This window comes from Melozone crissalis, unplaced genomic scaffold (genome assembly GCF_028551555.1).
Source record: "Melozone crissalis strain CALT ecotype California unplaced genomic scaffold, PUWL_Pcris_2 ptg000019l_1, whole genome shotgun sequence".
NCBI lineage: Eukaryota > Metazoa > Chordata > Aves > Passeriformes > Passerellidae > Melozone > Melozone crissalis.
The window spans coordinates 20,065,512-20,092,489 of NW_026535797.1; the positions used below are offsets into that span (position 1 = coordinate 20,065,512).

Here is a 26,978-nt window from a genome sequence, read left to right on the forward strand (position 1 = left end):
AAAAATTTTGCAAGAGGTAGTTTTTATTTCAGCGTGACTTAGAGGCCCTTGTCTCATGTGACACTCAAAAATGTAATCATTCCTGGTTAGAGCTGACTCTGTGGGGAGAAGCAGGGAGTTGGCATGTCCAAACCAAGGTGAGGACTCCCTGAGCTCACACCTCTGTGGGTTGCTGTGCAGCACATGCAAGGCTGCATCCTGTGATCAGCTTTTCCAGATCTCTTACTTTGTGAATTCCCAACATCCATTGGCTCCAGGATTCGCTGGCAAATTGGCAACAGCGATGGGCAAGGAGCAAACTAAAGCACAGAAGAATTTCTGGCCTCTTCCTCTCTGCCTGAGCTGTAACATTTTAATTTCTTGCAGCCACAAGCAAAGAGGTGGTTTATGTACCAGGCAGGAGCTTTGTGCAACATAGTTAGGGCTTGGTTCCACCTTACCTTCCTGGGATGCCTTGAAATGAAGTTGTAAGCTCTGATTCTAGTATGCATACATGTCAAGGGAGAGCAGAATGCAATTTTGAAGCAGAAGGTATTAGGGCTCATTGTGCATGAATTTGGTGTCTGCATGGATGCACAGCCACAAACCATTGCAAAGAGTCAAACAATTATGAGCAGAGAAGCTAGAAGGGGATTTTGTCACAGTTATCCAAATGTAAGCCAGGGAACACATTGCTGACAGAAATTATGCTTGAAAGATTTGGACTAGGTGAAGCTGGATAAAACTGTCATTTCTCAGCAATGTTGTACTGCCAGTTACAAGCAGAAACGCTGAAACATGCAGACCTGGTCATGGTGAGAAAACAGAAGCCATCTTTCACCTAATATATGAATAAAAGTTGTGTATTCAAATACCAGTTTAAGAGCTCGCTGAAACTGTTAGACTTACATGGTAATAATTTTGTCACTTTTGGAGGATCTTTTAAGGAAAGATCCTGCCCCTAAAGAGAACTGATCACCTGCTGAAGCGTAACGTCCTGCTATCAATCCTTTTCCCTGACAACCCTAATCCTGCTCCGTCTGGTCTGGGCTGCATGCTGCAGCAGGAGCTAGAAACCTGAGAGCTGTATGCTGGAAATCTTTGGGATGTTGATGAACAGAACAGTGGGTGGTATTATTTAGATGTCCTTGTAAACAAACAAATATGGCTGATCAAAGCTGGGCGGCCACAGAGGTTTCTGCCTCCCTCTGCAGACTCCGCCTGGCAGTTATGGGGATATCAGGTTTCTCAAAAGGCCAGGTTGGAAATGAGTGTCTCAGGAGTTGCTTCACATGTGATTCAGCTCCTGGTGACAGGGACTTAGCAAATCTGGAGGAAGGCTGCCCCACCACGGTGCGATATTCATGTCATTTGGTGGGATGCTTAAGTGCAGCTGTCAGCAAATGCCCATCCTGCATCTCTGCCTGCCATCTCAGAGAACTGGATTGCCTATTAACACAGAGGGGCTGGCACACAAACACACTCCGCTGATCAGCACGTCTCACCGTGAGTATTTCAGTTGCACAAGCTGCAAAATCAAACTTGCAGACAGCAGCAGTTTCTTGGAGACTGTGCAGCCATCTAGTGTTATTGCATATACAGCAGGCAGGTTACTTGCCAGTACCCCAGACACTTCCCTACTTTTTTCCTACACATCTCCCAGCTTGAGGGATAACTTTTAGTTACAGGAATTTTAGTTTTGCCAATCCACTGGACTTGATCCCTGAAATTTCTGACCATCTGAAGATTGTGCTTGTGGATGGAGAATGGAATCCTGCTGTATTATTTCTTTCACTCATAACAATGTTTGTTACTATGAAGAAGAGTAATCAGTCTCCTTGGCTTCTACTACTGTGTTTTAGCAACCTTTAATTCTTAAGGAAACAAAAAATAACAATGGAAAAAGAAAAAAAAAATTTAAATTTGAACATCAGTGAGCAAATGCCAGGGATCTACTGCTGTCTGCTGGAGTGTTTTTGAGCCTTTCTCATTTCATCTGGAGTAGGAAAGCTTTGTACATATATCGTGAGGGAATAAGACAAAGACAAAATAGCTTGAATTTGTATGTCTCACTTTTCTCATCTAAAGAAAACCATCTTGTTTCAAAGTCCCAGCTTCCTCTTTGGGCATCCAGCAGACAAGGCAATTAGTACAAGGAACTACTTTTATAGTTTGTAGTAAATTAATTAGGTAATCTGTGCAGGCAAGGAGCATGATGAAATGACACACATTCTTGTACTGCATACCAGAGTGACAAGTAAAATTCAAAGGTGACAACCCAGGGTTACTGTGACTTAGCAGCAACCACTCAGCCAACCTGAGAACAGAAACGTCTTTGTTTACAATCTGCATTTTTCTAACTCTTATCTGCTCTCTTGCATTGTAATTTTCCCCCAGCCCCCTCTGTGCCACTAGGTTCATCTTTTTCTGCACCTTGCATTAGACTGTAGAAGTGTCCAGGTGTGTTTATGAGGGATTTCCATCTTCTGAAACAAAAGCTGATGGACCAGTGACTTTCTGCACTGCACTAACAGGCACTGATTAATGAGGCAAATAAATGGCTTCTGGATAGAAGCAACATGTTGCAACTTCTTTGCTTGGGCAAAGCAGTGAATGAAGATATTATGCCATGGAGACATATAAATTTTTGGATCCTGCTACACTTGTGGAAGGGGCTCTCAGCTCTGCCCATTTAATATATTTTGCTGGAGAAACAGCCCTATTCCAAATTCCTAACAATCTACCTCATGAACAAATTACTTAAGGACTGCCTTATTCCTCTTGTTATCTTAGGCTTTTAATATCAAATACTAATATTTCAGTCTTGAGAGCAGCTGGAGAGGAGCAGTGACAAGCAGCACATACTCATTCCCCAGTAGTGGAATCTGGTGGGTCTGGAGGAGGATGTTTGTTGACATCACGTGTGCTAAGCCAGGCTAATTGCCCTTGTCTGCAAGACTGGACAAGAATCTCTTGCACACTCCCCTTCTATGTGTCTGTCTGTGGGATGTTAAAAACAGACAATGCTATGTGTCCAACAGGTTTCAACCACAACTGATTGATGTGGTAGCATTTATCTGAAAGGTTTTTTTTAAAAGGCATATTTTACAATGCTTTCACTTCATCATGTTTTGTGGTTGCTGGACATAAGACTGTCACCAGAGAGCTGGCTATTTACCTTTCAATCAATTTTTTCCTGATGACTTTTAAGAATAAACAGGGAAAATAATATTCTAGAGCCAAATTACAATTAGTTGAACACAGAAACACACTGTGCACACAGAGGCAAATAAGAGCTCAGGGAGCCTCTCCTGCTGCAGGGCATAGTGGGACATGGATGTGGATGCATCCACGGGAGCTGTGATGGGAGGGAGGATGAGAGTCCCTGCACAGCAGCACAGCCTCTCCCTGAAACTGAATGGCAATCATGCTGAGCCACCCACAGGGAGCCACAATGCCACTAGCCGCAGGCAAATCCCTTCCCATCGCAAATTGCTTGCAGACAAGGTGTTGGGCAGAGCAGGAAATGGCTGAAACAAAGCTATCTCATTTAAGTGATAATCTGAGGTAAGGTGGAGTACGTGTGTCTCACAATTCTAAAGATGGTTTGATTGATGTTACAAAATAACGTGTAGGGACACAGGAGTGAGATGGAACATTTGTATTCTATTAGGTATTTTACTGAGAGGTTTATTCTCTTTGGATAACAACAATTTCTGGGAAGGAAAGATTTAATGGTGGGTTTTTTTGTTTCAGTAGTAAAGGTGTTGTCATTAACTTCTCAGATAAAACCTTTGCAATTTTCCAAAGTGCTCCTTAAGTTCTAGTGGCATCTTCATCCCTGCTTCCTGCCTGCAACAGGAAGTGTTGAGAACCACGGCATCCACCATCACATTCCAGCTTGGATGCCTTTCAGTGGTCATTTAGTTGATTTTTCTACTTTAATGTTATAGTTTTGAAAGCACTTTAGGTTTTACAGAATGACAGGTGCCATAGAAAATAAGGGGTTTTTTGTTTGTTTATTCACTATGATGTCTTGAAAATATTTGCAGGTGAAAGAGAGGCTTGAAAAAGGCACATTTGATTGCCACCATGCCTATAAAATAACTTTATTTGGGATTAATAACATTAGTCCCTGCTAACATTCCCTAAAATGAATGCAGAACCATCTCCAGTTAACCTCTGAACTATGGCTTGGAGAACAGAATCACTTTTCCATAAACCACATTATCCAGAATCAGCCTGTCAGGCTTTGGGAATGAGAAGAATGTCATCCACCTCAGTTATTCCTGGACTTGTTTGCCTTTCTTTGCTTCTTTTTTCCTCCCCCTTTCCAGATCTGCCGGTGCTGGCCGCCGTGTGCGTGCAGCAAGTTTAAAATAGCGATTAGTTTGACAAATAGGCGCAGACGATTACCAGCACAGCATCTGAAGCGATAAGCCCTGTTATTTTGACAGCTTGCGTGTTATTTACGTGGAGCGAAAGTGCCTGTGCTCCGAACACTGGAAATATTTATTGTAACGCAGAGCCTGCTTTGGGTTTCCCGCCGGCTGGGTACGGGCGCTCCCGCCCGGATCCCGGCGCTCCGCCGCCCTCTCGTGGCCCAGCCAGCAGCGCCCAGGGGAGCGCGGGCCGGGGCCGGGCGGCCCCCGCCATGTCCCGCTGTCCCGCTGCCGCTGCAGCCACGGGCACCGCGGAGAGCAGCGGGACAGAGCCACAGACTCCCTTCGGCTGGGGAAGTACCCTGGCACCATCGAGTCCGCCCCGGCACCTAGGGCATGGCACCAAGTGCCACATCCAGTCTTCCCACAAACACCTGCAGGGAGGGTTACTCCCCCGGCTCCCTTGGCAGCCCATTCCAAGGGGAACGGCCCTGCCCGCCCGGGCCCGGGCCCCGCCATGCGCGCCCCGGAGCCTGCCAGCGCCCGAGGCGGTCATGCGGGCCGGCGGGCGGAGCGGGCGGCCTCGCGAGAACGGCGCCACCTCTCGCGCGGTTTGGGCAGCGCGCGGTTTTTTGTTCTCGCGAGGCGGGCGGTGAGGCGGCGCGCGCGGGAGCGGGGCCGCGGCCGGGCAATGCCCGCCGGCAACTCGGGCAGCGGCCGCGGTGAGGGGCGGCCGGGGGCACGGCTGGGGGTGACCGTGAGTGATCGTGCGCTCGTTGCAGAACCGCTGGGAGCCGAGATGGGGGAGCAGGCGGAGGCGGTGGTGATCACGCCGGCCATGCTGAAGGAAGAGGAGCAGCTGGAGGCGGCGGGGCTGGAGCAGGAGCGGGAGATGCTGGAGAAGGTGAGGGCGGCAGGGGTCCCCGCGGGCTGCGGGGTGTGCCGGGGAGCCGGGGCCGTGCAGCTCCTTCGGTTTCAAAACAAACAAACGTGAGAAGCTGATAAAGGCCCTGCTGTGGTGTAAAGCGCCTTTGGATCATCCACCGGGGGGCTTATTTTTGTTTTTGTTTTTAAAGGGTAGCGGGAAACTCTTGTTCTTAGGGAGAACACTTCTGCATTTTATATGCATTGAAATTTGAGATGGGAAGATTACGTGTTTGCTTCTGTCGTTCTGAAGCAAAGGTGAGATATAGTGCCTGTAAAGTGAGCTGATTTTTAAAAGGATAGTAAGTCGCATTCTTTTGAATTTCTGTCTGAAACATTTAAGACAAAACTTTTCTGGTTTTGTTTCTCAAAGTGTACATAACACTTCTTTCCCGCTTTGGTTAATACAAGCTCGCCAGCCAAGCGGCTTGAGTAGAGTTCTGCAGATCCTTTCCAGTTATGTGTTTCGGTCAGTAGCAGGTATAGTTTATGCAGAGCTGATGAAGTAGTCCAGCTGAGAAAGCCCAGCTAACAAGGACCGGGTTTATGCCAGTCCCTGCACTCCTGCTCTTCCTGCAGACAGCTGAGCGGGAGCTGCCCGTGACCTGGCATCGCTGCCGGGAGAACCGTACATGTGGGCAAACCGGGAGGCCGTGCTTGGTTTGTGTACCTTGGTTTGCCTGTGCGACAGGAAATAAAGACTGCTTCGGGGAAACGGTGCCTCCCACCGCAAGGGATGTCATCATTACTGTGCTTGGTTTCCCTCTTGCTGAGAATGTTTTCAAGCGTTAATGTTAAGCACTAGTTGAAACTAACCGGTCTGTTTTGCAGTGACAGCATCGTGCTTCTAGACTTGTGCTGATCTCTTATGTGGTATTCTGATGATAATTTGTGTTGTGTTTCAGACATAAGGAGACAGAAGCTTGAAGGAACTGTTCTCTTGAATGCTTTTTGGGGAATTGTATTCTAGGAGTCACAGAATGGTTTGGGTTGTAAGGGACCTTAGAGATTTCGAGTTGTTCAAGAAACTATATAATAGAGAAATTAGGTGATGGGGTTTTTTCCCTATCTTACATTGACACATTATTCTAAGGACCTGCAAAATGCCAGTCTTTAAGGCCTGGAACTAATTTTGATTACTCTTTTTTTCCTTACTCTAAGACAAGTTAGGTTTTATAAAGGTATGTTTTGATGATGCATTATTTTGTGATACTGTAGTTAGAAAAGAATATCGATTCTCCCAGAAGTCTTGAAATATTCTGTGTTGCAAACTGTAAATGATGATGTAGCATGTTGGAACGTCAGGTATTCCTTGCTTAGACTAGGAACTAAAAATTTGAGGGTAGTACTTCTTGAAGGTAACGAAGAAACCCTTGTAGAGCAAATTTCCTCATTGCACAGGAACTATTGAGAAAAAGACTTAAAATTTTAATTTCTTTCACAAGAATCACTTCTGTAACAATGCTGTAATGTGGGTTTTTTGTATTCTCCATTTCTTGAGAATGCACAGGACTTGCCTCTAGCAAGAAGGTACCTCTAGCTCCATTGTCCTGTGTGCTTTATCACCTTTTCCCTGTGCAGTCAGAGGCCAGTCAGACCAAGGGATTCACTCCTGCAGTTACCACAGGCTTACTGGGGGCAGCTTCTGTGTTTCCTGTGCTTGTCACTTCGGCAAACCCCCTGCCAGGTGATCTGTACAGCAGTTCAGCAAAGGAGTTGTCAGTTCTTTTTGAGGGTTAATGGTGAAATACCACTGTGCAAATACGTGTGAATGTAGCGTGGTGACCAAGAGTGGCAAGGTTTTGACCTTCTCAGTCAAAAAGGGGAAGAAAACCCACGGTCATAAGGCTTTAGGGCTTGAGTCAAAAGGCACAGAGATGTCATTAAAGTGCTGTTCATCTTTGAGTTTTCTTTTTTCTGCTTGAAATTTTTGAAGTTGGTCAAGGAAGCACTCCTTCAGTTTGACCAAATAAGAATGCTTTGTTCACTCCAATAAAAAGTGAGCAATAGTTTTGCTGAAAAAGTAGGTTAGTTTAAATTATATTCTCTTAGCATTGCCATTAAGAGTTGATCTTTCTGAGCTCAGGTACCTGTCATCTGAAGGTAAAAACCTGGACTGGGGAGAGCAGAAGCAATGAAAATCATGAGAATGCAATCTCCTCCCCTAGAGAAATTGTGGGAATAGATATTCCTATCTTAAAAGAACATGGTGATTGCTACCTGGTTGGAATTACTTGGAGAAAATCAAGTTTTGATTTCTGGGGGGACGGACATTCTCCACCTTTTCAGTGTCTCACAGTTTGTCCCATGGTTCAGGAAATATCCCATTTCCTTGCCTATTAGTGTATTTAGTTTCAGGAGAATCCCTTGTTTTTCTGTGTCTTAACGTGCCCTTCCCCCTGTGTTTCTTTTGAAGGCAGTGACATAGATAAGCATCTTGTAAAGCTCTGCATCTTGTGCTCTGAGTTTCTCTTGGAGATGCTAATTTAAAACTTTTCACTCTACAAGTACTGTAAACAGCTGGGGGGATCTGTCTCTTCTTCCAGGTAACAAGCAATAGCCAAGAGGAAGCATCCTCAAGTTGAGCCAAGGGAAGTTTAGATGGAACATTCGTGCAAAATTTTCTTCACTGGAGGGGTGTTGAAGCACAGAGACGCTGCCTGGGGGAGCGGTGGAAGCAGCGCTCAAAAAGCGCAGAGATGTCGCACTTTCAAGGCACCTTAGTCTAGTGGTTTAGTGGTAACTTGGCAGTGCTGGTTAATGCCTGGACTCCATGGTCTTGGGTCTTTTCCAAACTAAATGACTCAGTGACCTGTTTGGTATCTCGGTTTTGCAGGCAATGTTAGGTAAATGCAGAAGGGTGAATGTTTTTTACTTTTTGGGGATGTCTTGATGCGAGTTTTAAAGAGTCATTTGCAAACTTCTAAATGCACAGCCCTGACTAATTCAGCATCAGTTACTTTGAAAAGCAGGTGTGGATTTTGTAAGCAAAGCGAGTAGAAGTTACTGTTTTCATATTGGCAATTGACTCGAGCTCTGTAAAACCAGGTGATAGTTTTGTAGCTGTCTGTATCTTGTTCTTCATGAGAAACTAACTTGGTGTAAATGTACATGAAGGGATAGAATAATACTAGGGAAGCTGCGCTGAAATTTGCCAGGTAGGGTTTCTTTCCTCAAAAATTTGGCAGACTACAAATAAACTGAGATTTAATTTTTGTGTTGGAGTTGAGGCATCTCTGAGTCCTTGAATGCCATGTGCTGCTATAGCAGGGCTGTGCATGTGCAAGTGAATGCAACCCTGAGTTACTTCGACCTTACAGCACTTCATAGCTATGTGAGAGTCCATACAGTCACAAATCATAGTGTGATGGCTGAAAGGAAATGGGTCTGTGTGTGAGACACTTCAGAGTTAATGCTTTTAAACAAGCAACGGTTCTTCAGTGTAATCACAGCTGTATCTGTAAATGCTTGACGTGTCTTTTTGTTGGCCAGGCTCGCACTTCTTGGGACAGGGAATCGAGTGAAATGCGCTATAAGAGGCTTCAACATTTGCTTGAGAAAAGCAACATCTATTCCAAATTCTTGCTAACCAAAATGGAACAGCAGCAGCTAGAGGTAGGTGTGTTCTTGTTTGCAGTAGGGATTCTTAAGGTGCTGTTTCTTTGGGGGTTTTTTCCGTCCAGCTGTTTGAAGTAAAAATGTTTTAAAGATTGCATTAGTAGCATTAAAATCTACTGGAACCTAGTGCACAGGAATGACATTATGCTTTTTATCTAGTGTTCAGAATTTGTTCTCTAAATTAAAAGATGAATCAGATATGGAAGAACATGAATTATAATTTCAAGTCACAGTGTAAAGGTGGCACTGATGCCTTTAGAGTTCTTTTGGCCTGAGCGCAAAGAAAGCAGAGTAAGTATTTCAAATAAAAACTGAAGTTGAAGGGAGCTAGAAAACCTGGAGGGAGGATAGAAGGTGCAAAGAACTGACAAGTAGGAAGGTGAGTAGCCTGTTTGTGTTATTGACTGAAAGCTGAAAATAAGATGTACCTCAAGATCCTAACTCAGGCCTCCCTCAAACAAATGGGTAAATTACAGTGACCTGAGGCCATATTGTTCCCAAACAAGAGTTTCCATAAAACAGTGTTAAGTGTCTTCTTTTTTTTTTAGTCCATGGGCTGCTGAGTTCATACCCAGCTTGGTCTTGACTTTTTTAACTGTATGTTTATGGATGTACAGTTAAACTGTATGTTTATGCTTGAGGGAAAAGAAAGAGAGGGAAAAGTAGGAAAAGATTAAGAACAACAGCATTTTCTGTGAAGGGACACTGATAGACTGCAGGAACCTCCTCCTCAACATACTTCTCTAGTTGAATTGTCAGCTCGAATTCAAGATTGTTTTATTGATAGAATGTGTATTTCAGTACTAAATCTTGCTCCATCTGATAAATACCAAGGTCTTCTACTCTTTCTTCAGGATCCTTTTGCTTTTACTTCAGCAAGCAAAAATAGTAGATGGAATGAAAATCTTAAGTTCTTCAAGACATGAAAGCACTTTGTTAAAGGCATTCTAGGCTACTTACATTGCTGTCTGTTTTGCAGTGAACATGTAGTATGTGTAAGTTGGATAAATGGAAAACTTACTGCAGTAGATTTAATCTTCAGGAGTTTTCAGTTAGGAATATTTTTGCTAAAATCTTTCTAAATTACTGTATTTAAGTGTTTAAAGTATTTACTGGCAAGCAGTTTAGAGCAGTGGCACTCCAAACTTTGCTTTATTGTTTTAAGCTACACCAGAACAGACTTAGTGGGGTTGCAAAAACAAAGTCTACAGAGTACATGGAACTCGGAATTAGCAATGTAATCTATTGGTTCTGTAGTGGGTAGCACTCTTGTGGGTGTTATGGAAAGGTAAGAATTGCATGTGTGGTTTTTATTTTGTTTAGGAACAGAGGAGGAAAGAGAAGTTAGAAAAAAAGAGAGAGATGTTAAAATCTGCCAAGGTAAGATTAAGTAGCTTTATGCAACTTTATAAATTAAAGTCTGAGAAATTTCAATGTTTGTTTTGACCAAGGTAAGTAAAATAAGTTTGATTGTCCAGTATTTGACTTGCAGGATCTATCTGTCATATTTATTTTAGCTGTAGTAAGACTGTTTGAAAGTGCTTAAAAATTGTATACCCTGACAGTCATTTTTAGAGGATGTTTTTGACTAGTTATTATTAGAGAAAATTGTTTCAGTGTGTCTTTAAGGAATTTTTTCTTTTTGCAATGATTGCTTTGTTCAGCCAAAATAGTGAATAACTAACAAGAAAAAATAAGCAGGAAGTTTTTTCTTTTGCTGTGTTTTTGAAAATGTTTAGTTGTAGAAATGTTTCAAGAAGCTTTCAGAGGTAGTTACACCTGATTACACCTTTTTGTCTGTGTCATGATAGTTAGAGATGCATAAGATGGTGAACTTCTTTCTATGGTTATTTTCTAGGGTCAAAACCCAGTTGATGGCAAAGAGGAGAAGTCGGGTAATGTATTAGGCTTTGCCTTTTTTCAGTGCTGGTGGGTTTGATTTCCTTAATGCTTGATGCATTGTATGAATTCAAATATTATTTCACAGGTGCAAAAAAGAAGAGAGGAAGAGAAGATGGGACATACAACATATCAGAAATTATGTCCAAAGAGGTATGCCCTAACTATAAATAGGTTGTCTGGATTTTTGTAGCACTTTTAATGGGTGAGTCAATTTCTGTGACATCTGTATTTTAGAGCACTCCATTCTCACACATTGCTACCAGGTATTATCAGCCATCAGTAGTCTGTGAGCAAAGATGTATGTAACAAGCAGTGTTGTCACAGCTGTAGAGTTTGGATACTCTTGTTTTTTCAAGTCTTTAGGGAGGCAAGCTGTGAAGAGTGTATGTTTCCAATTGAATTTTCAGCTACCCTTTGAATGTATTGAAAGCTACCTAATTGAAATGTATTACCTGGTGTGTGGTCTTGTTTTAGAGTCACTTGTATGATTAATGATTTTGGATGTTAAGCTTTTTAAGGTGTATCCAGATTGAAAGATAAATGAAGAGATTACATGAAATACAAATTACAGTAGCCTTCAAGGTTGAAAAGCACATAAACATGTTTTTTTTTCCTGTTTGTTTCCAGGAAATATTATCAGTGGCAAAAAAAAGTAAAGTGGAAAATCAGGTATGTTGACACATATTGTAGTTTAAGAGTGCTAAGCCCAAAGGGAGGGAAGGCTTTTTATATTTTGTAGTGTATCCCTAAACTTTACTTGTAAATGAACATCTTTGCTAGTTATTGAAGTCCTGAATTTAAGTTTAGAAAGGTGGTATAAATGAATGCACTTAAATACTTATTTCAGAAATCCAAGGTGGAAACTTTTAATTTGTTTTTTAAAAAACTGAGTTTGAAGGTATTTATACTTCATAGATTGCTAGTAGCTTCAGAAATAAAGGAAATAGGAATTGAATAGAAAATATTTGTGTGTTGGTGTTTAAGACTTTAAACCAGTAATTTTTAAGCAGTCAAGTGTGGAGATAACGGGGGAGGTCTCTTTTGCATGTGTAGTTCCAGAGCTGCATGCACGATGTGCATTGCTTCCTAACATTAGAACAGCTTACAGAAAGGAAAGCCCTACTGCTTACAGAAGGGAAATTGCTGCATTGAATGCCGGCCTCTGTGAGGAAGGTTTTAAGTCTGTTTACTGTTATGGGTAGAAAATTATAAGCCAAATAGCTTCAGTAGCTGTCACTGCTCTTATTCTAAAGGAGAAAAAAGTCTACTCTTGAGTTGACAGTTGACTCCAAGCTTTGTGTCAGAGACTGAGGTACTTCACTGCACATTAAGGCTGGTGTTAATTGGGAAGAAGTATATCTTAGCAGGCTTTGATGTGCCTTGCACTTGTCACATGTTCCTTGACCTTCCTTCTACAGGATGAAAGCTCTGCTGACAACCTGCATCCAGAAGACCTGCAGAAAAATGGAGACTCAAACAGTGTCATTAAGGACAGGTTGTGTCAAGCTGTGCGACACAGTGCCAAGCAATTTCTTGATCCAGTGCGAAAGTTTAACGGACAGCCAGTGCCTTTTCAGCAGCCAAAGATTTTTACTGGTGGTGTCATGAGGTGGTACCAAGTGGAAGGCATGGAGTGGCTAAGGGTATGGATGCAATTGAATTTGATCAGAATTGATGCTGATTGGAAACTGGTGTATTAGAGGTCTATGGTCATAGTTGGTACAGGGAAGGTGAAGAGGAGAGAGTTATGGTCTTTCATGGTACAAGAATTTGGTGTTATGAAAAAGTTGTCAACCAGCAAATAAAATGTTTCAGTGTGGGAAGGACATTTGTTTTTCTAAGCCTTTCTTCATAGGTTTTCTTGCTGGTGTTCTCCATCATCCCTTTTTCCATCTCTTTTCTTGTTCAACTCAACCTCTCCTTACAAAGATTTTGTGAAAGCAGAACTACACATCCTACTGAGGAACAGCCTAATTTGTTTCTCTCAAGGGCTTCAATACCTAGCCCAAAGCTATTCAAAGACCTGATACCTTTGCAGGTTTGACACAGATGAATTTTCATTCTCTGTGTCCTGGAGTCTTAACTTGTAATATTAACACAGCGTGTTAAAAATGTTACATCTTTAGCTTCTGAAATAAAAAACTATAGGAATTTGCCATCAAAATGATGCACATACATTTTTAGCTTCTACCTGTTTCAGCATGCAAGCCAAACTTAAAAATTCATAAGAATCAAAACATTTTAGTTCTGCTACTGATCTCATATTTTTCTTAGATTTTTTTCTTTCTGTTCTTTCTCCCTACAAGCATACACAGTCTGTTTCAACAGGCTTAGACTCAAGTGAGTGCCACGAAACTTGCTCACTCCCTTCTGTTACTGGAAAGTGCCTAGTGAAGACAGGCCTCTTCTGAAGGGAAAACCAGTTTTCTTAGTTGGGCTGTCAGTTATAATAACCTTTTTATGTATCTTTATTGAATAGTAGAGAATGGCTAAAGAGCAATTCTGTGTCTTTCTGGTTTTTTGTGAGAGGTTGCTCTGCTCTTTGTCAGAGTAGGCAGTGTCTGCACAAAGAACTTTGGCTGGAGCAGGTGGCTATATTGGCCAGGAAGTGCACCTTTTTCTTGTGGTAAGGTAGCTACAGGAGCTCCATGCCTGCAGAAGCTGCTTGAATAGATACCACTGAAATGTCAGCACAGTCATTTGGTCTTTTGGAAATCAGAGCTAAGTGAAGTTTTGAAGCTGGGATGAGTAGAGCCTTGGGTAATGCGAACTGCTCTTGCAGTTAAAGTGCCTTCTGGTGCAACACTAAATTATGTGTTCTTTCCTTCAATACTGTTCTGGTTTTTGTTTCCTGGTCATGCACTTTAGCTGGCTAGGAGTGCATACATCTACATGAGAATATCCAGCACTTACAAGATGCTGGTATTTACTTTTATAAGAGAATCATCTTCATCTGTAATATAAAATGGGCCTAGTACAGCGTTTTCACAGATGTTACATTCCTACATTCTTTGTTTTTCCAAATGTGTGTTGATTATTTTGCATTTACTTTTTTTTTTCATATGCAGATGCTTTGGGAAAATGGTATAAATGGCATTTTAGCTGATGAAATGGGGCTGGGGAAGACAATCCAGTGCATTGCAACAATAGCGCTGATGGTGGAGCGAGGGGTCCCTGGTCCATTCTTAGTATGTGGTCCTTTGTCTACTCTTCCAAATTGGATGTCTGAATTCAAGAGATTTACTCCAGAGGTAAAAGAAATTTAAGATTTTTCTTCTTCTTTTCTTCTTCCTTATTGTTTCATTTCTATTCTAATTCTTTGCCTTGAAGCTTTCTCTCCGTAGAACATCATTTTAATTGTAGTTGTTTATGTGGTTACTACAAACTGTGCTGTGACTTGCTATGTATTTACAGCCATCTTATAAGAGATCTTACTATTTCTACTGTTCTCCCATTAGCTTAAAATGGCCATCATAGTCCTGATTTGTAATCTCTTTTTTTACAGATTCCACTGATGCTCTATCACGGAGCTCAGCAGGAGCGTCGCAAACTGGTTCGTAAAATCCGCGGCAGACAAGGATCACTGCAGATCTACCCTGTGGTCATTACTTCCTTTGAAATAGCAATGCGAGACAGAAGTGCCCTGCAGGTACCCAAGTTCTCTTAGCCCCAGGACTGTGTGTGCCTCAGTACTGATAGCAGTGCTTCTGAACACAGAAAAAACCCCACATGCTGCCTGTACAATAAGTTTCATACGGTAGCATGTATATTGGCATTCACTTCTGTTTCCTTGGTAGTAGTAGCTCTGCAATTTAATGCTAAAGTTCTTCAAACAGAACATTATTCTAAAAGCAGATACAGCATACCTGCTCTTTGTGTTACCTTCCTGTAGGTGATGATTAAAGATGTTTAGAGCAAGAACTATACTTAGTGTATAAATGTTGTGGTTAACATCACAGTGGTTGTTTCAGCAAGATGAGTTTCTTGTAGAAGTTTTGTTTTAACCACCTGAACTTTCTAAAAGGCAGTCAAATGAAGCAGGTGTGTGGCATTATCTGTTTGGGTTCAGCTCTATTAGTCTGACAAAGTGAAAAACAATAAATAGAATCTTTGTAACAGGCAGTATCAAACAGTCTTATTAGTGCTTCTTAATTAATCTTACACCTCTTTTGATGGAATAGACCTAAAATTTACTGAAATACCTTTTATTTTCATAGAACTGCTACTGGAAGTATCTCATAGTAGATGAAGGTCACAGGATCAAAAATATGAACTGCCGCCTTATCAGAGAATTGAAGCGATTTAACGCAGACAATAAACTCCTGTTGACTGGCACTCCCCTGCAGAACAACTTGGCAGAGCTTTGGTCATTGCTTAACTTCCTATTGCCAGATGTGTTTGATGATTTGAAAAGGTAAGTTGCAGTCTGATGGTGGAAACTATTTCTGTTTGTTCTGTTTGAGTGTTATTATGACTCTTCAATTATTAAACTTATCAGCATGTGAAGAGTTGCTTTATGGTATAGTTGTATTCCAGTATGATTATTTGGTGGCAAAGGCTTTGAAATGTGTCATGCCTCACACTTAGTTGTTTCAGAAAGAAAGGAATTAATTGTTGTCTCCCTAGATAGTGGAAGGTCAGCTGTGAGCTAAGGCATAAACATTTGTGGTGAGAGATGTTTGTTTTATCACAAATGCCTGGCGCTGCTTTTTGGAGATTCTCCAAGGTGTTGGATGAAGCTGTCTGAGGCTGGCAGACGCAGGACCTACAAATCCTTCTCTGCAGCAGTAGGGGGCCAGGTAGAAGAGCGCTGCCAGAAGAGTGTTTTGACTAATTTTTGGAAAAAGCTATAATCTAGATGGAATATAATAGATGACAATGGATATTCCAACTCGTACAAGTATTTTTACACATCACATAAAACCTCAAGCTTCTGAATTGACAGGTACATTTCAGAAATTCCTCTGATACACCTCTATTCATGACAGATATGAGTGCTTTATTTTTTTTTTAATCACAGGATAAGAGAAGAATAGATACTTTGTAGCTATTAATCTTCATTATTTTAGTAAGCTATTTTTACCCTTGCTTTGTTTTTATAGCTTTGAATCCTGGTTTGATATCACCAGCATTACAGAAACTGCTGAAGATATTATTGCTAAAGAAAGGGAGCAAAACATCTTACATATGCTGCATCAGGTTTTCATTTATCCTTCATTCTGTCTTTTTTATTATATAGTTGTACCATTGACCATTTGTGTCCTGAAGTGTGTCAGAATCTTGTTTGTGGTGCTGAATTTTAGTCTGAGGTTTTTATTGTGGCACTTCTGGACTTCCTGAGACTTGTAGGGTTCTTTTCAGTCTTTGCAGTACTTACAAATGCTAAAGGAACAATGTATCTCTTTCATAGTTACTCCTTTTTATTCTTGGAACTGTATTGAGTTTAGTCAAATTTAATTGCAGTTACAGGCTTGAATTCATCAAGATATTTAATCAGTGTATTTATTTGTTGAGAGATAACTTTGAGGGAACTTATGTAACTTGTTGGTGTTGAGCAGAATACCTTTTGACAAACTAGTCGTATAATATGACTGTCTTCAAATTTACACTTAAAGCTCTTTTTTAAGAGAGCGTGTGGAAGTAAATGCTTACAGACCTATCATTTTTTCCATTATAAGCTGTTGGTGAAGGATCTAAACTGAATCTTCTATGTATAATTGTTGATGACAATTTATTTATTTTGGTTAAAGGTTTTGGGCATTTTCAGAAAAACTTGATTTAACAAATATAATAAGCAAAATGAGCAGTTGTGTATTAAGATTGCTTTTAGTTACTGGAATTTGTAAGAAAGGTCTGTAATGTAGTTACTATTGCAACCCTACTAAGCATTCCAGAAATTTTTAAATGTTTATGGGTGTGTTTCAACACGTTAGTACCAGCATGTGCATGAAAATGTTGAGTAGGCATACATATTAAACACCTAAATACATTTGCAAATTAACTCTCTTGCTTTAAATTGGCAAAATAGTGTTACATCAGTAGGCCTGCTTCTGTGGTTGTCTTGTTTTCTTTGTTTTAAACTAGCTGTGTTGACAGCTTTGAGTAATTGTAGCATCTGCTCACCATTTCAGATTCTGACACCATTCTTACTGAGAAGGCTGAAATCAGATGTTGCTCTCGAGGTCCCTCCTAAACGAGAAGTTGTGGTGTATGCGCCGCTGGCAAAGAAGCAGGAGACTTTCTATACTGCCATTGTCAATCGCACCATCAGGAAACTGTTTGGGAATAATGAGGTAGCTGCTGAGAAGGACGTTAGCACTGATTGCTTGTCATAGTCTGTATGCAAAACCATATTGTACTGCTTCATTACCATTGTAACTAAACCTGCTTTTATTCTTAAATTTTTAGTCTGGTCTATTTGTTTTCTGTTTCAATAATGGCAGCTACTGTGATAGGCCTGTGGCACAGAACTAAAACAATATAAGTGTAAATATGTTCTTGATTACTTGTAGCTTTGGAGGAAAAGAGCAGTGTTTTCATAGAGTTGACAGTTTCAGCTTAGAATCAGTAAGGTATGAATGTAGCTTCCTAAAATCAAACAGAAACTTTCAAAATCTGCAGTTGTAGACCTTTACAATTTGGCTGCATATTCTCCATAGCCAAGATTTAAGCTGCTGAGTGTAAAAAAGTGTTGCATGATGCACATCACTGAGGCCTCTTTTCAGTTTTGCAAATTCTTGGATCAGGCCCTTGATTCTGAAGCTGGCTGCTGTTGATGCAATGTTCTCATTTCCCACAGGAAGAAGTCGTTGAGTTGAGCTCTACAGGCCGACCAAAACGCCGTAGTCGGAAAGTGGTTGATTATTGTGAAGAACATAATGGTTCACCTGATGACTTGGAAAAATTAATCAGCAAAATGCAAGAGGAAGTAGAAAAAGAGAGGTGCCTGTCTTTAATGATTTTTATTTCTTGTTGTACTGTCTGTTTCCCTCATAGTTTGCTTCCAGTGAGTGCTTTGCTTACTGAAATTGATCAGGAAGAATGGCATTTAGTGATTCACAATCCTTGTAGCTTTATGGTTTGTTTCTTTGATTTTACCTGATATTCACTGAGCCATGTTAGCAGTGATTATTAGTACTATCACTCACTGGCTCATTAGAGTTAAAGTTAACTTCAGGACACTATTGTGGTTTAACCCAAGGCAGCAGCCAAGCACCACACAGCTGCTCACTCAAAACTCTTATCAGTGGGGTTGGGGAAAAAATCAGAAGGGTAGAAGCTGGAAAACGTGTGGTTTGAGATAAACATAGTTTAGTAGGGAAGGCAAAAGCTGCACATGCAAGCAAAACAAGGAATTAATTCACTGCTTCCCATGGGCAGGCAGGTGTTCAGCCATCCACAGGAGAACAGGGCCCCGTCATGCATAGCAGTTGCTTGGAAAGACAAACAATGTCACTCCAAATGTCCTCCACTTTTCCTTCTGTTGGTGGCTCTAAATTGGTTGAAAGTCTCTTGGGCATAAGGAGGATCTTCAGGTTGAGAAGTGTTTATTTTGCTAGATTTTTATTCTAGTTTGATGTAGCCTGTGAGAACAGACAATTAAATCTATGTTTGTGTTAGATTTATGATATGCCTGAATCCCTTATATTGGAGACAGTAGTTACATGTAGAAGAGCTGAATAGCTGTATTCATTGTGATTTCTGCAATGTAGCCAAAATGGGATAGGCAGACAGCTGATTCTGGAACATCTTGGGTATTGCTCCCCAGGAAATCTGACCCTGTGGTCAGGTGAGGGCTTGCTTCTGAAGTTCCCTTTTCTGCTGGGTGACTTGCACAAGTCAAATTCTGCTTCTAATTACTACTGACTGCTCTTTTATATTTTACATCAATAATGGCAAACAGTTATGCCTTTGTTGCCAAGTGTGGCACTCTAAAACGTTTTGTCTGGTAATAGCTTTACAGACTACAAGAGATTTTGAGCTCATCACAGCATGTGACTCCATTGCTTGATTTTGTTGCAGGGTTTTTTCTCTCATATATTTGTAGCATAATTAGGGGACACTTTTCGTACTAATAAGATGTTGTGTCTTTTCAAGGCCAGTGGTAGAAGTGAGCATTCCCATGGATTCTGAGGTGAACCTTAAACTGCAAAATATTATGATGTTATTGAGGAAGTGTTGTAATCACCCCTATCTTATTGAGTATCCTTTGGATCCTGCGACACAGCAATTCAAGGTACACATTTTAAAAGCATTGGAGAAAATTTGTTCCAGGCATTAAAAAGCAATAGACTGGGAGCTGATGGCAGTAAAGAATGACCTTTTCAATGTATTTGGCATATGCCTGCTATTGAATTCCTGCAGTATACTGAATCATTATTTGAAACTTCCTGTAGCAGCAGTAGCAGGGACCTGTTCAGCTGCTGTGCCCATTCAACCTTTGCACAGTGCTGCCATGGTGTTCTTCATTGTGACACTGCTCTTCCTCTGGTGGAGAGTTATTCAAAGAGTTGCTGGCTTCCATTTACTCTGGGTGCTTTAGGGGCTGCCTCAAGGTCTCCTCACCAGGGTTATTTTTAAACAAGTGCTAACCTTGGTGAGCTGTTCATGAAGTAAATTGTACACGCTGCAGGAGGTGCAGTGGTAACATTTAAGTGTGAGTTGTTGAAGAACTGTACCAAATATAACAGTTATCTGCTCAGAGAATACAGCATCCTTCCTCAAAAGGGAAAAAATTCAAGTTATATCACAGAGACCAGGTGGTAGTTTAATCTACACAAAGCAATGGAAATACAGGAAAGTATGAAATAATTTGAACTGAAAGAATTTTAAAGAGCTGGAAGTTGCTTGCACATTCTAAATGTAGATGTAGGTATGTGTAGTCATGATTCCTATTTGGTGAGTGATAACAGAGCCTGCTGTACTCCAGGGTATGCTGTTGAAGTGTGTCAATGTCAAGTCAGTGCAAAAAAAGCAGATTCCCCAGTCAGGGAGGTGAGGGAAAATTAGTGTGTTGAAAATGGAGACTGTTTGACAGCTGACACCACCCACAGGAGTTAGTACTTGCTCAGGAGGATGTATTCCTAATTTCCACAGTGGCTGATGTATGTTTCAGACCTTAGAAGTTTCTATTTCCCTGCCCTTAGCCTACGGTGAGAATTAGATTTAGCAAACTCTCTTGAACAGGGGTTTAAGGCAGCAGTGTGAAAACCTGCAGTGAACTTTTACCGCTTGGTTGGTAATAACTTGTTCAGCAGTGCCTCTCTGTGTCCAGCAGGGGGAAGCCTTGTGTCTTAATTACAAACTGGGAAAGAATAGCAGCACTATGCCATGAGGGAAAATCAACAGCATGAGAATTGCTCCTTCCAGAAATGGGGTGAAAACCAATAAGTTTTAAAAAATAATTATTTGGGCATATGAAATGTTGGAGTTCAATTTAGTTTCATTATGATTTAAGTGATTCAATGTTGTTTGCTTAAATTAACATTATTTCCAATAGTGTAGCTTTTAGTTAAGAAAATGGTGCACACTTGTTTCAGTGAGATTTCAGAGAGCTTTTGTTGATGCTTCTGAGTTGGGGAAGCCATTGGTCTCCTTCCCTTCTAATATATGATCCTTTCTTCCCTGTTCCAAGGTTGATGAAGATCTAGTAAAGAATTCAGGCAAGTTTCTACTCTTGGACCGAATGCTCCCAGAACTTAAAAAGAGAGGACATAAGGTAAAGCTGAAGATTATTGCAGGGATGAGATACAGTCATCTCCTTAGGAACAAAAACTGTTATTAAGGAATCTTTCTGGTTTTGTAGGTCTTGTTGTTCTCACAAATGACTATGATGCTTGACATTTTGATGGATTACTGTTACCTGAGAAACTTCAAATTCAGTCGATTGGATGGCTCTATGTCCTACTCAGAGAGAGAAGAAAATGTAAGTACACAGGCATGCCCTGTGAGCACATTAGCAAATTGTGCTTTTGCTGTGACACTGGGAATGCCTTTAATAGGCAAAACACCTCCATGCTGAAAACTCTCTTCTGCCTTAGTATCTGTGCCTCAGAAATACTGAAGCAGTAAAGTGTGCTGCTAAGCATTACCTTGAGGTATGCCTAAAATGCAGTGCTTCTTAAAACCTCTGACAGCTTGTGTTGTATTTTCTGTGATATCTTTTTAAACAGGTCTCATTAACCATTAGCTGTGTTATGTTTGATCCATCTACTTTTTTAATAGATGAAATCTCTTCCAGATGCATCAATTTAATACTGACCCTGAAGTCTTCCTGTTCTTAGTGAGCACAAGAGCTGGAGGCCTGGGCATTAACTTAACTGCGGCAGACACAGTTATCATCTATGACAGTGACTGGGTATGGTGACAGATTGTTAACCTAGTGATAGGTGTCAAAAAATGCTTTCTTTTGCTGCTTTTGATAATCATTTACTAACCCATTATGGTATAAACCATTTCTTTAACTTTAATGAAGTGTTGCATGAAGGCAATAGTAGCATGTTAGCATATGCAAACATTTTGTTTGTGAAATAATACAGCCTCATTTGAAAAGTCCTGGGTTACTGAATACAACATTAGAGTTGGTTTCTGAGTTTGCCCCTGAGTTACCAAAAACAGGAGGTTTTTTTGTGTTGTCAATACATTTCCTTCTTTTTATTACTTACATTTCACTGTAGGTGGACCTTTTTATGTGTTTCCTGTTTACAACAGCTGCCATGTTAGTACCAGCTCCATGAATTTCATCTGTGATTTGCCATGTGTGTTTTAGCTAGGTAGGATTCTGCTGCTCCCGTAAATCTAGAGGCTGGGAAGAAGAGAGGTTGGAAGGGAATGACTGAGGACCTCTGTATCTTCACTTTATTTTTAGTAGACAGTGCTGCTACTATCAGCTTCAGAAATGACTGAAAACTTTTTAAATACCATTTCTTATCCTCTAACAAAGAAACCCAACAGAAACCCACAAATAAAATTATCATCTAAGTCTGTCATATTAACCATGTCCATCTATAGAAAACTACAGCACATGGTGCAGAAGTTGTAGTAGTAATCTACAGCAGTGCAGTCCAGGCTGGTTGGGGTTCTCTGCCTGTGCAGCTGTAGCAGCAGAGCTTGTCATGGATAAGCTTAAGAGTAAGAGTGGTAGAGTTGTATTATACCATGTCTCTTCTGCTTCTGCCCTGACTCTGAGCTCCCCATTAAAAATGCTGCATGTGGTATGTCCTTTAAAAAAAGGATAACTAAATTGTTGCTTATTTATTTCTTTATCTGCTCAGAACCCCCAGTCAGACCTGCAGGCCCAAGACAGGTGTCACAGAATTGGCCAGACAAAGCCAGTAGTTGTTTATCGTCTCGTGACAGCAAATACTATTGACCAGAAGATTGTGGAGAGAGCTGCTGCCAAGAGGAAGCTGGAGAAGCTGATTATCCATAAAAGTTAGTATCTTTCTCTTAGGACTTCATGTCAATATGTGTTGCTTCTTTAAATCTCAAGCTGTAACAAATTTCAGTATCCTCTTTGCCTCTGTCCAGTGTGTTATAACCACTGAAGTCCAGTCCTCTTTGAACAACTGGCCAGTGCTAAATAGATCAATAGTCCTTGGGTTTATGTACAGAGCAATGGTGATTCTTGTGGTGTTCTTGATTATATGGCTTGTCATACTCAAAGAGGTCTTTAGAATGTGATTGCTTTGAAGTGTCCCTTTTGGGGATGAGTTTTTCTTGTACAGATCCTATAGGAATCCTGCTTTGCTTCTGTAGCTTATTCTGTTTATGACATGTGGACTATAGCTCCTTATATATAGCAATTTCCAAACACTAAGCTCACTTGAAGAATTGCAATTCTCATAACTTGGCTGCTGAACAATAACTAGTTTTATATCAAACTTCAGAGGAGGCTAAAAACTTCTCATCATTCTTGTATTATACTGAGGGGGAGCAAAGCCTTTTCATGAGAGCATAAAGGGGCAAAAAGGCCACACCTCTTTCTACTGCACAGTCCAGCCTAAGCTGTGGTTTGCCTCTGGTGCTGGATGATGTTATCTTTGATAATTACTTTATCCTAGCACTAGCCTTTTTCTCTGTAATCTTTTTGCACTGCTGTCTGTCTTGGTGTGACTGCCAGGGCTGCCTTTTTATAGGCATGTTGTTGACAGGTATACGTGCTTGGTTTGGTTTGGTTTTTTAAAATGATTTGATAATGGTCCAAACTGAAGTTAAAACTCAAGCAGCAAAATGAGCACAGAATGGGCTCTAACAGATGACTGCCATGTACTAAAGCAGCACTGGAGACTGGGACTACTTGTACTGGAAGGAAAATAAGTGTCAATGCCTTCAGTTTTGCAATAAGTTCAATATTTATCTTGGCATCTATTGGTGTATCACATGTACATCTTGCAGGTAGGGGTGTCACTTCAGGAACCTTTGGATTCATTGTGTAAATGTAAAGCTGATGTTATGGATCCTGTTATTGTGAATATTTAAAAAGTGTTGGAACTTAGGGGAAGCAAACGAGGAAGGAAAATCACAAAACTAACTATGTAGGGTATATACAGTACAAATACTGGAGCTTTAGAACTGGCTTTTGTTACAAAACAGCAATTTTTTATTTTTTTTTTTTTGCTTTCCATCTTGTGCTTCTGTTGCATTGAAGAAACTTGCTTGGGAAACTGTATTTTTCTTGCTATCATGGCAACTTGAAACTTGCATGGGACTGATTTAATACCATGTGGTTTGTGAAACTCTGAAAGCTAAAAGGGAGAGACAGCATCACTCATAATGCATGAAAGGACCTGGAGCCTGTCAGTGCTGTGGATGTTAATGGGGGAGAGAATCCTATAGCTCAGGCTGCTCTGGAACTTGAATCTGATTTGCACTTCACAGATAAACTCAGAGTTCTTAAAGGGAGATGGGAAAAGATGTAGGGAGGATTTCTGAAGCCAAGATACAGAAAGGAACATCAGTGTGATGAAAGGAATCAGTGAAGACACATTAATAAAATGGATACATATGTTGATAAAAACTGAGGAAACTTGGCACAGAACAGCAAGTCTTGCCAGTCTCCTTGAAATGTGTAAGACTGAGCTTGATTTCATGCTCAGCTTTGGTTAGGTAATAACCGTGTAAAGTTTTTTACAGTTGGACTGACATCCAGATTTGCTATAAATAGGTGTTAGCATAGTCTCCAGCAAGCAGTCTGTGTCAAGGGTATTACTTTGTCTGTCTGTTTCATTAAACTGAGGCTGTTCTCTCTGCAAACCACATCATCCACATATTTCCTGTCTTGTGGTTAATACAACTTACTTTGTTTTAACCAGCTTACAGTACAAAGGGAACAAACTTCAGCATCCACCATATAACTTTATTTACAATCTCTTTACTGTAAGTAGAACTAATGACTTTTTGCTCTGTGTGTTCATGTGGGCATGTTGAATTGGTGTTTCAGTCAGTCCTTCTGCATACTACATATATTGTCTACATTCATACACATTATAAAAGGTGAAAGGCTGCATGCAAACCTTCATGTACCTGAGTCTGTTAGTGTAAGGTGTGTTTACATGAGGACTAAAACAATTAAACCTAGCATTGGTTTTAATATTCAACAGTAATTTGTTCTAATCTCTGTGTGCTTTCTTAAAATTTATTCTTTCTACAGATCAGTTTAAAGGTGGCAAATCTGGTCTAGCACAGTCAAAAAGCTGCCTGGACCCTCAAGAATTGTTAGAATTACTGAAATCCAGAGACTATGAGAGGTATGCAGATTTCATAATTTCTTGGACTGTGAGTTTGTAACTTGTAAGCAGCTGTCAAGAGCTCTCTTGTCCTATGAAGTGGTATGTGGATCTTTATGGAGGAAAGAATGTCCTGGGGATTCTGCTACACAGGAAAACTGAGAGATTATTTCTTTTTAACAGGGAGGTTAAAGGATCTAAAGAAAAAGTAATCAGTGATAAAGATCTAGAGTTACTTTTGGATAGAAGTGATCTTATTGGTAAGTCTGAGTTTCCATGTTTTCTTTATTCTCTTCAGCAGTAAATTCATATTGTGTAAGAGTTCTTTGTATGTAGAAAGCTGCCATAGCTTCTTTTCTCTACAGCTGTGTTGTTCATTGACAAAGGACCCTTTAGTCCCTTTGTTGACATTTTCAATATGGTTTGCTGGAGAAGAAATAACAGAACTTAGACAAAAGTATTCCAGAAAGCCACAGCCAGGCATGCTGTTCCCTGAGCATACTGTGAATGACAAGCATAGATTAGGATGTGTTCTGCAAAGCAGCTTTCAAGGACAGTTGCTGTAATTGGTAATTGATCAAAATAGAAATTATTCTCAGAAAATATTTATTCCAGCAAGCTTAAAAAATGTACTTTGATGCTATCATAATTCAAAATACATTTATCTAACATTGTCTAACATATTTTGAGGAAAAAAGTCAAGTCTAACATTTGGAAGAAAGAACTCAAGCTTTTGAGAGTTCCCATGGCTTATTAGTGGATTGGCTATTTAGCAAAACACCCCGACCAAACCACAACTCTTTTTTGAGTTTTTCTGCAAATTCTTGTGCTTGATCAGGCCAAGATGTCATTGAAAAAAACTCTTAACTTGCCTGAGTGTAAAAATTTTTGTCCAGTCCATAGATCTGGAATGCTTCTGTATGATTAGTAGATTTAGTATGCCTTGTTTCCCTCAACATCTTTAGCAGAACAAGACTCCAAGCATAGATATGGAAAAAAACCCCAGTCATTACAGAACTTAGAAGTAAAAATTTTAGCCTTAAATAAGTATGCTGTGTGTAGTTTGTGTAAAATTAATTTGCTTTAGGAAACCTCTGCTGTATTTTGGTTAATTTAGGAATACAATTAAGGCACTGTTATGTAAAACTACTTATTTCAGTTAACTGGCTGATAATACAGAAAATTATTCTTGATGAATGGGTAATAAGATCTATATCTTTACAAGTTCAGACTGTGAAACAATCTGATTTCTCTTTCCAAGTTGAAGAAGGTGCTGTTTATCTTGTTTTGTTAGTGTGCAACTTATTTATCATGGTTGCTTTTCTTTTTCTTCTTTGCTATGCAAATCAAAGTTAATATAATAAAGTTGTCAAAAAATAGCAATAGAAAGACATTAGTCTGGCATCATATACTGGATTTTTGCTATAGCTAACTGCAGTTAGTGCTTTAGAAAGCAAAATTCCAGCTCCCACCCTGGTAAGCCATAATTATTAAATTTAATAAAAATTAAATTTTATCATAAATATAATACTTTTTCATTAGCATATTATTCACTGGAAGGGCAACAAAATGATTGCAATTTCCAGGAAGACAAGTTTGCAGGTCCTTGAATTTTTGGAAAGAATATTACTTATCAGAGCTGTAATTTTATGTTTCTCCTGGTAATTTCAGTGAATAGGTTTTCTGGGTATTTTTTTCAGGAAAATGAAACTAATTGAGGCAGCTTTTAGAACCGCTTTTCTCCATTCACATTTAGCCAGAGATGTTGGAATTTTTTCCTAGAAGCATACAGCTGAAAAATTATTTTTGAATACAAACTTCTAGTAGCCAACTGTTGATGGAGTAAAATGGTTTTATCAGCTTTTTCTCCAATTCTGCAAAATAGTTTTTTCAACTTGTTTTCCAAATCTGTTTTCTACTACACCTCTTATTGTTGACCTTTGATTTGTTTTAATCTTAGATCAAATGAAGGCCTCTGAAACAATGAAAAAGGAAAAAATGGGTGTCTTCAAAGTCCTAGAAGAGTCATCAGAGTCCAATGCAGAATGTGTGTTTTAATAAGCAAATGTGGTCTCTAAGTAGTCCTTCAGATCTTGCAGAGATGTCGCTTATGCTCGCTGGTCCTTGATGCTGACCTTCCTTAAGGTCTTGTTCAAATCCCTTGTGTCCTTCCAGTGAATTTTAACATGTTCTAGACTATAATGCAGGTGATAGTGGTAGCTTTAGTAGGCTTTCATAAAGAAAATGAGCATGTTTCACATTTGCAGCTAGTTCTTGTACTCAGTGGTATAAACTGGCAAATTTGTTAAAAAAATCTTCCTGTGGAAGTCCTAAACCCCTGTTTTTAGTTGTTTTTTTTAAAATATGGTGTCAGTTATAGTTCTGTTTGGAAGGGAGAGAACACATACCTTCGTTAAAGCCATTTGTGTAGCTTCTGTTTTCAACT

At 40.1% G+C, this 26,978-nt stretch overlaps 2 protein-coding genes across 3 annotated transcripts in view; one reads left to right on the plus strand and one right to left on the minus strand.

Moving 5' to 3' along the window:
* LOC128937172 (uncharacterized) overlaps positions 1–4,733 on the minus strand; it is a 52,199-nt gene extending 47,466 nt beyond the window's left edge. Inside the window, exon 1 of the mRNA XM_054276562.1 lies at positions 4,453–4,733. Coding sequence (XP_054132537.1) covers positions 4,453–4,733 — 281 coding nt within the window. The remainder of the gene's footprint in view (positions 1–4,452) is intronic.
* Positions 4,734–5,119: 386 nt separating this feature from the next.
* HELLS (helicase, lymphoid specific) lies at positions 5,120–26,978 on the plus strand. Of its 2 annotated transcripts, XM_054277317.1 has the most exons (21): positions 5,120–5,265; positions 8,778–8,900; positions 10,227–10,283; positions 10,762–10,798; positions 10,891–10,955; positions 11,433–11,474; positions 12,224–12,448; positions 13,874–14,056; positions 14,311–14,454; positions 15,023–15,219; positions 15,908–16,004; positions 16,937–17,098; positions 17,605–17,747; positions 18,903–19,041; positions 20,440–20,523; positions 20,611–20,730; positions 21,046–21,162; positions 22,079–22,238; positions 24,457–24,553; positions 24,716–24,792; positions 26,493–26,978. In XM_054277317.1, exons 1-21 carry the CDS (start codon positions 5,161–5,163, stop codon positions 26,588–26,590), a joined length of 2,472 nt encoding a protein of 823 aa, XP_054133292.1. In that variant the 5' UTR covers positions 5,120–5,160; the 3' UTR covers positions 26,591–26,978. The 2 variants fall into 2 exon arrangements, with proteins under 2 accessions (XP_054133292.1, XP_054133293.1); XM_054277318.1 differs by lacking the exons at positions 24,716–24,792; positions 26,493–26,978 and adding an exon at positions 24,119–24,182 and having other exon boundaries at positions 24,457–24,545.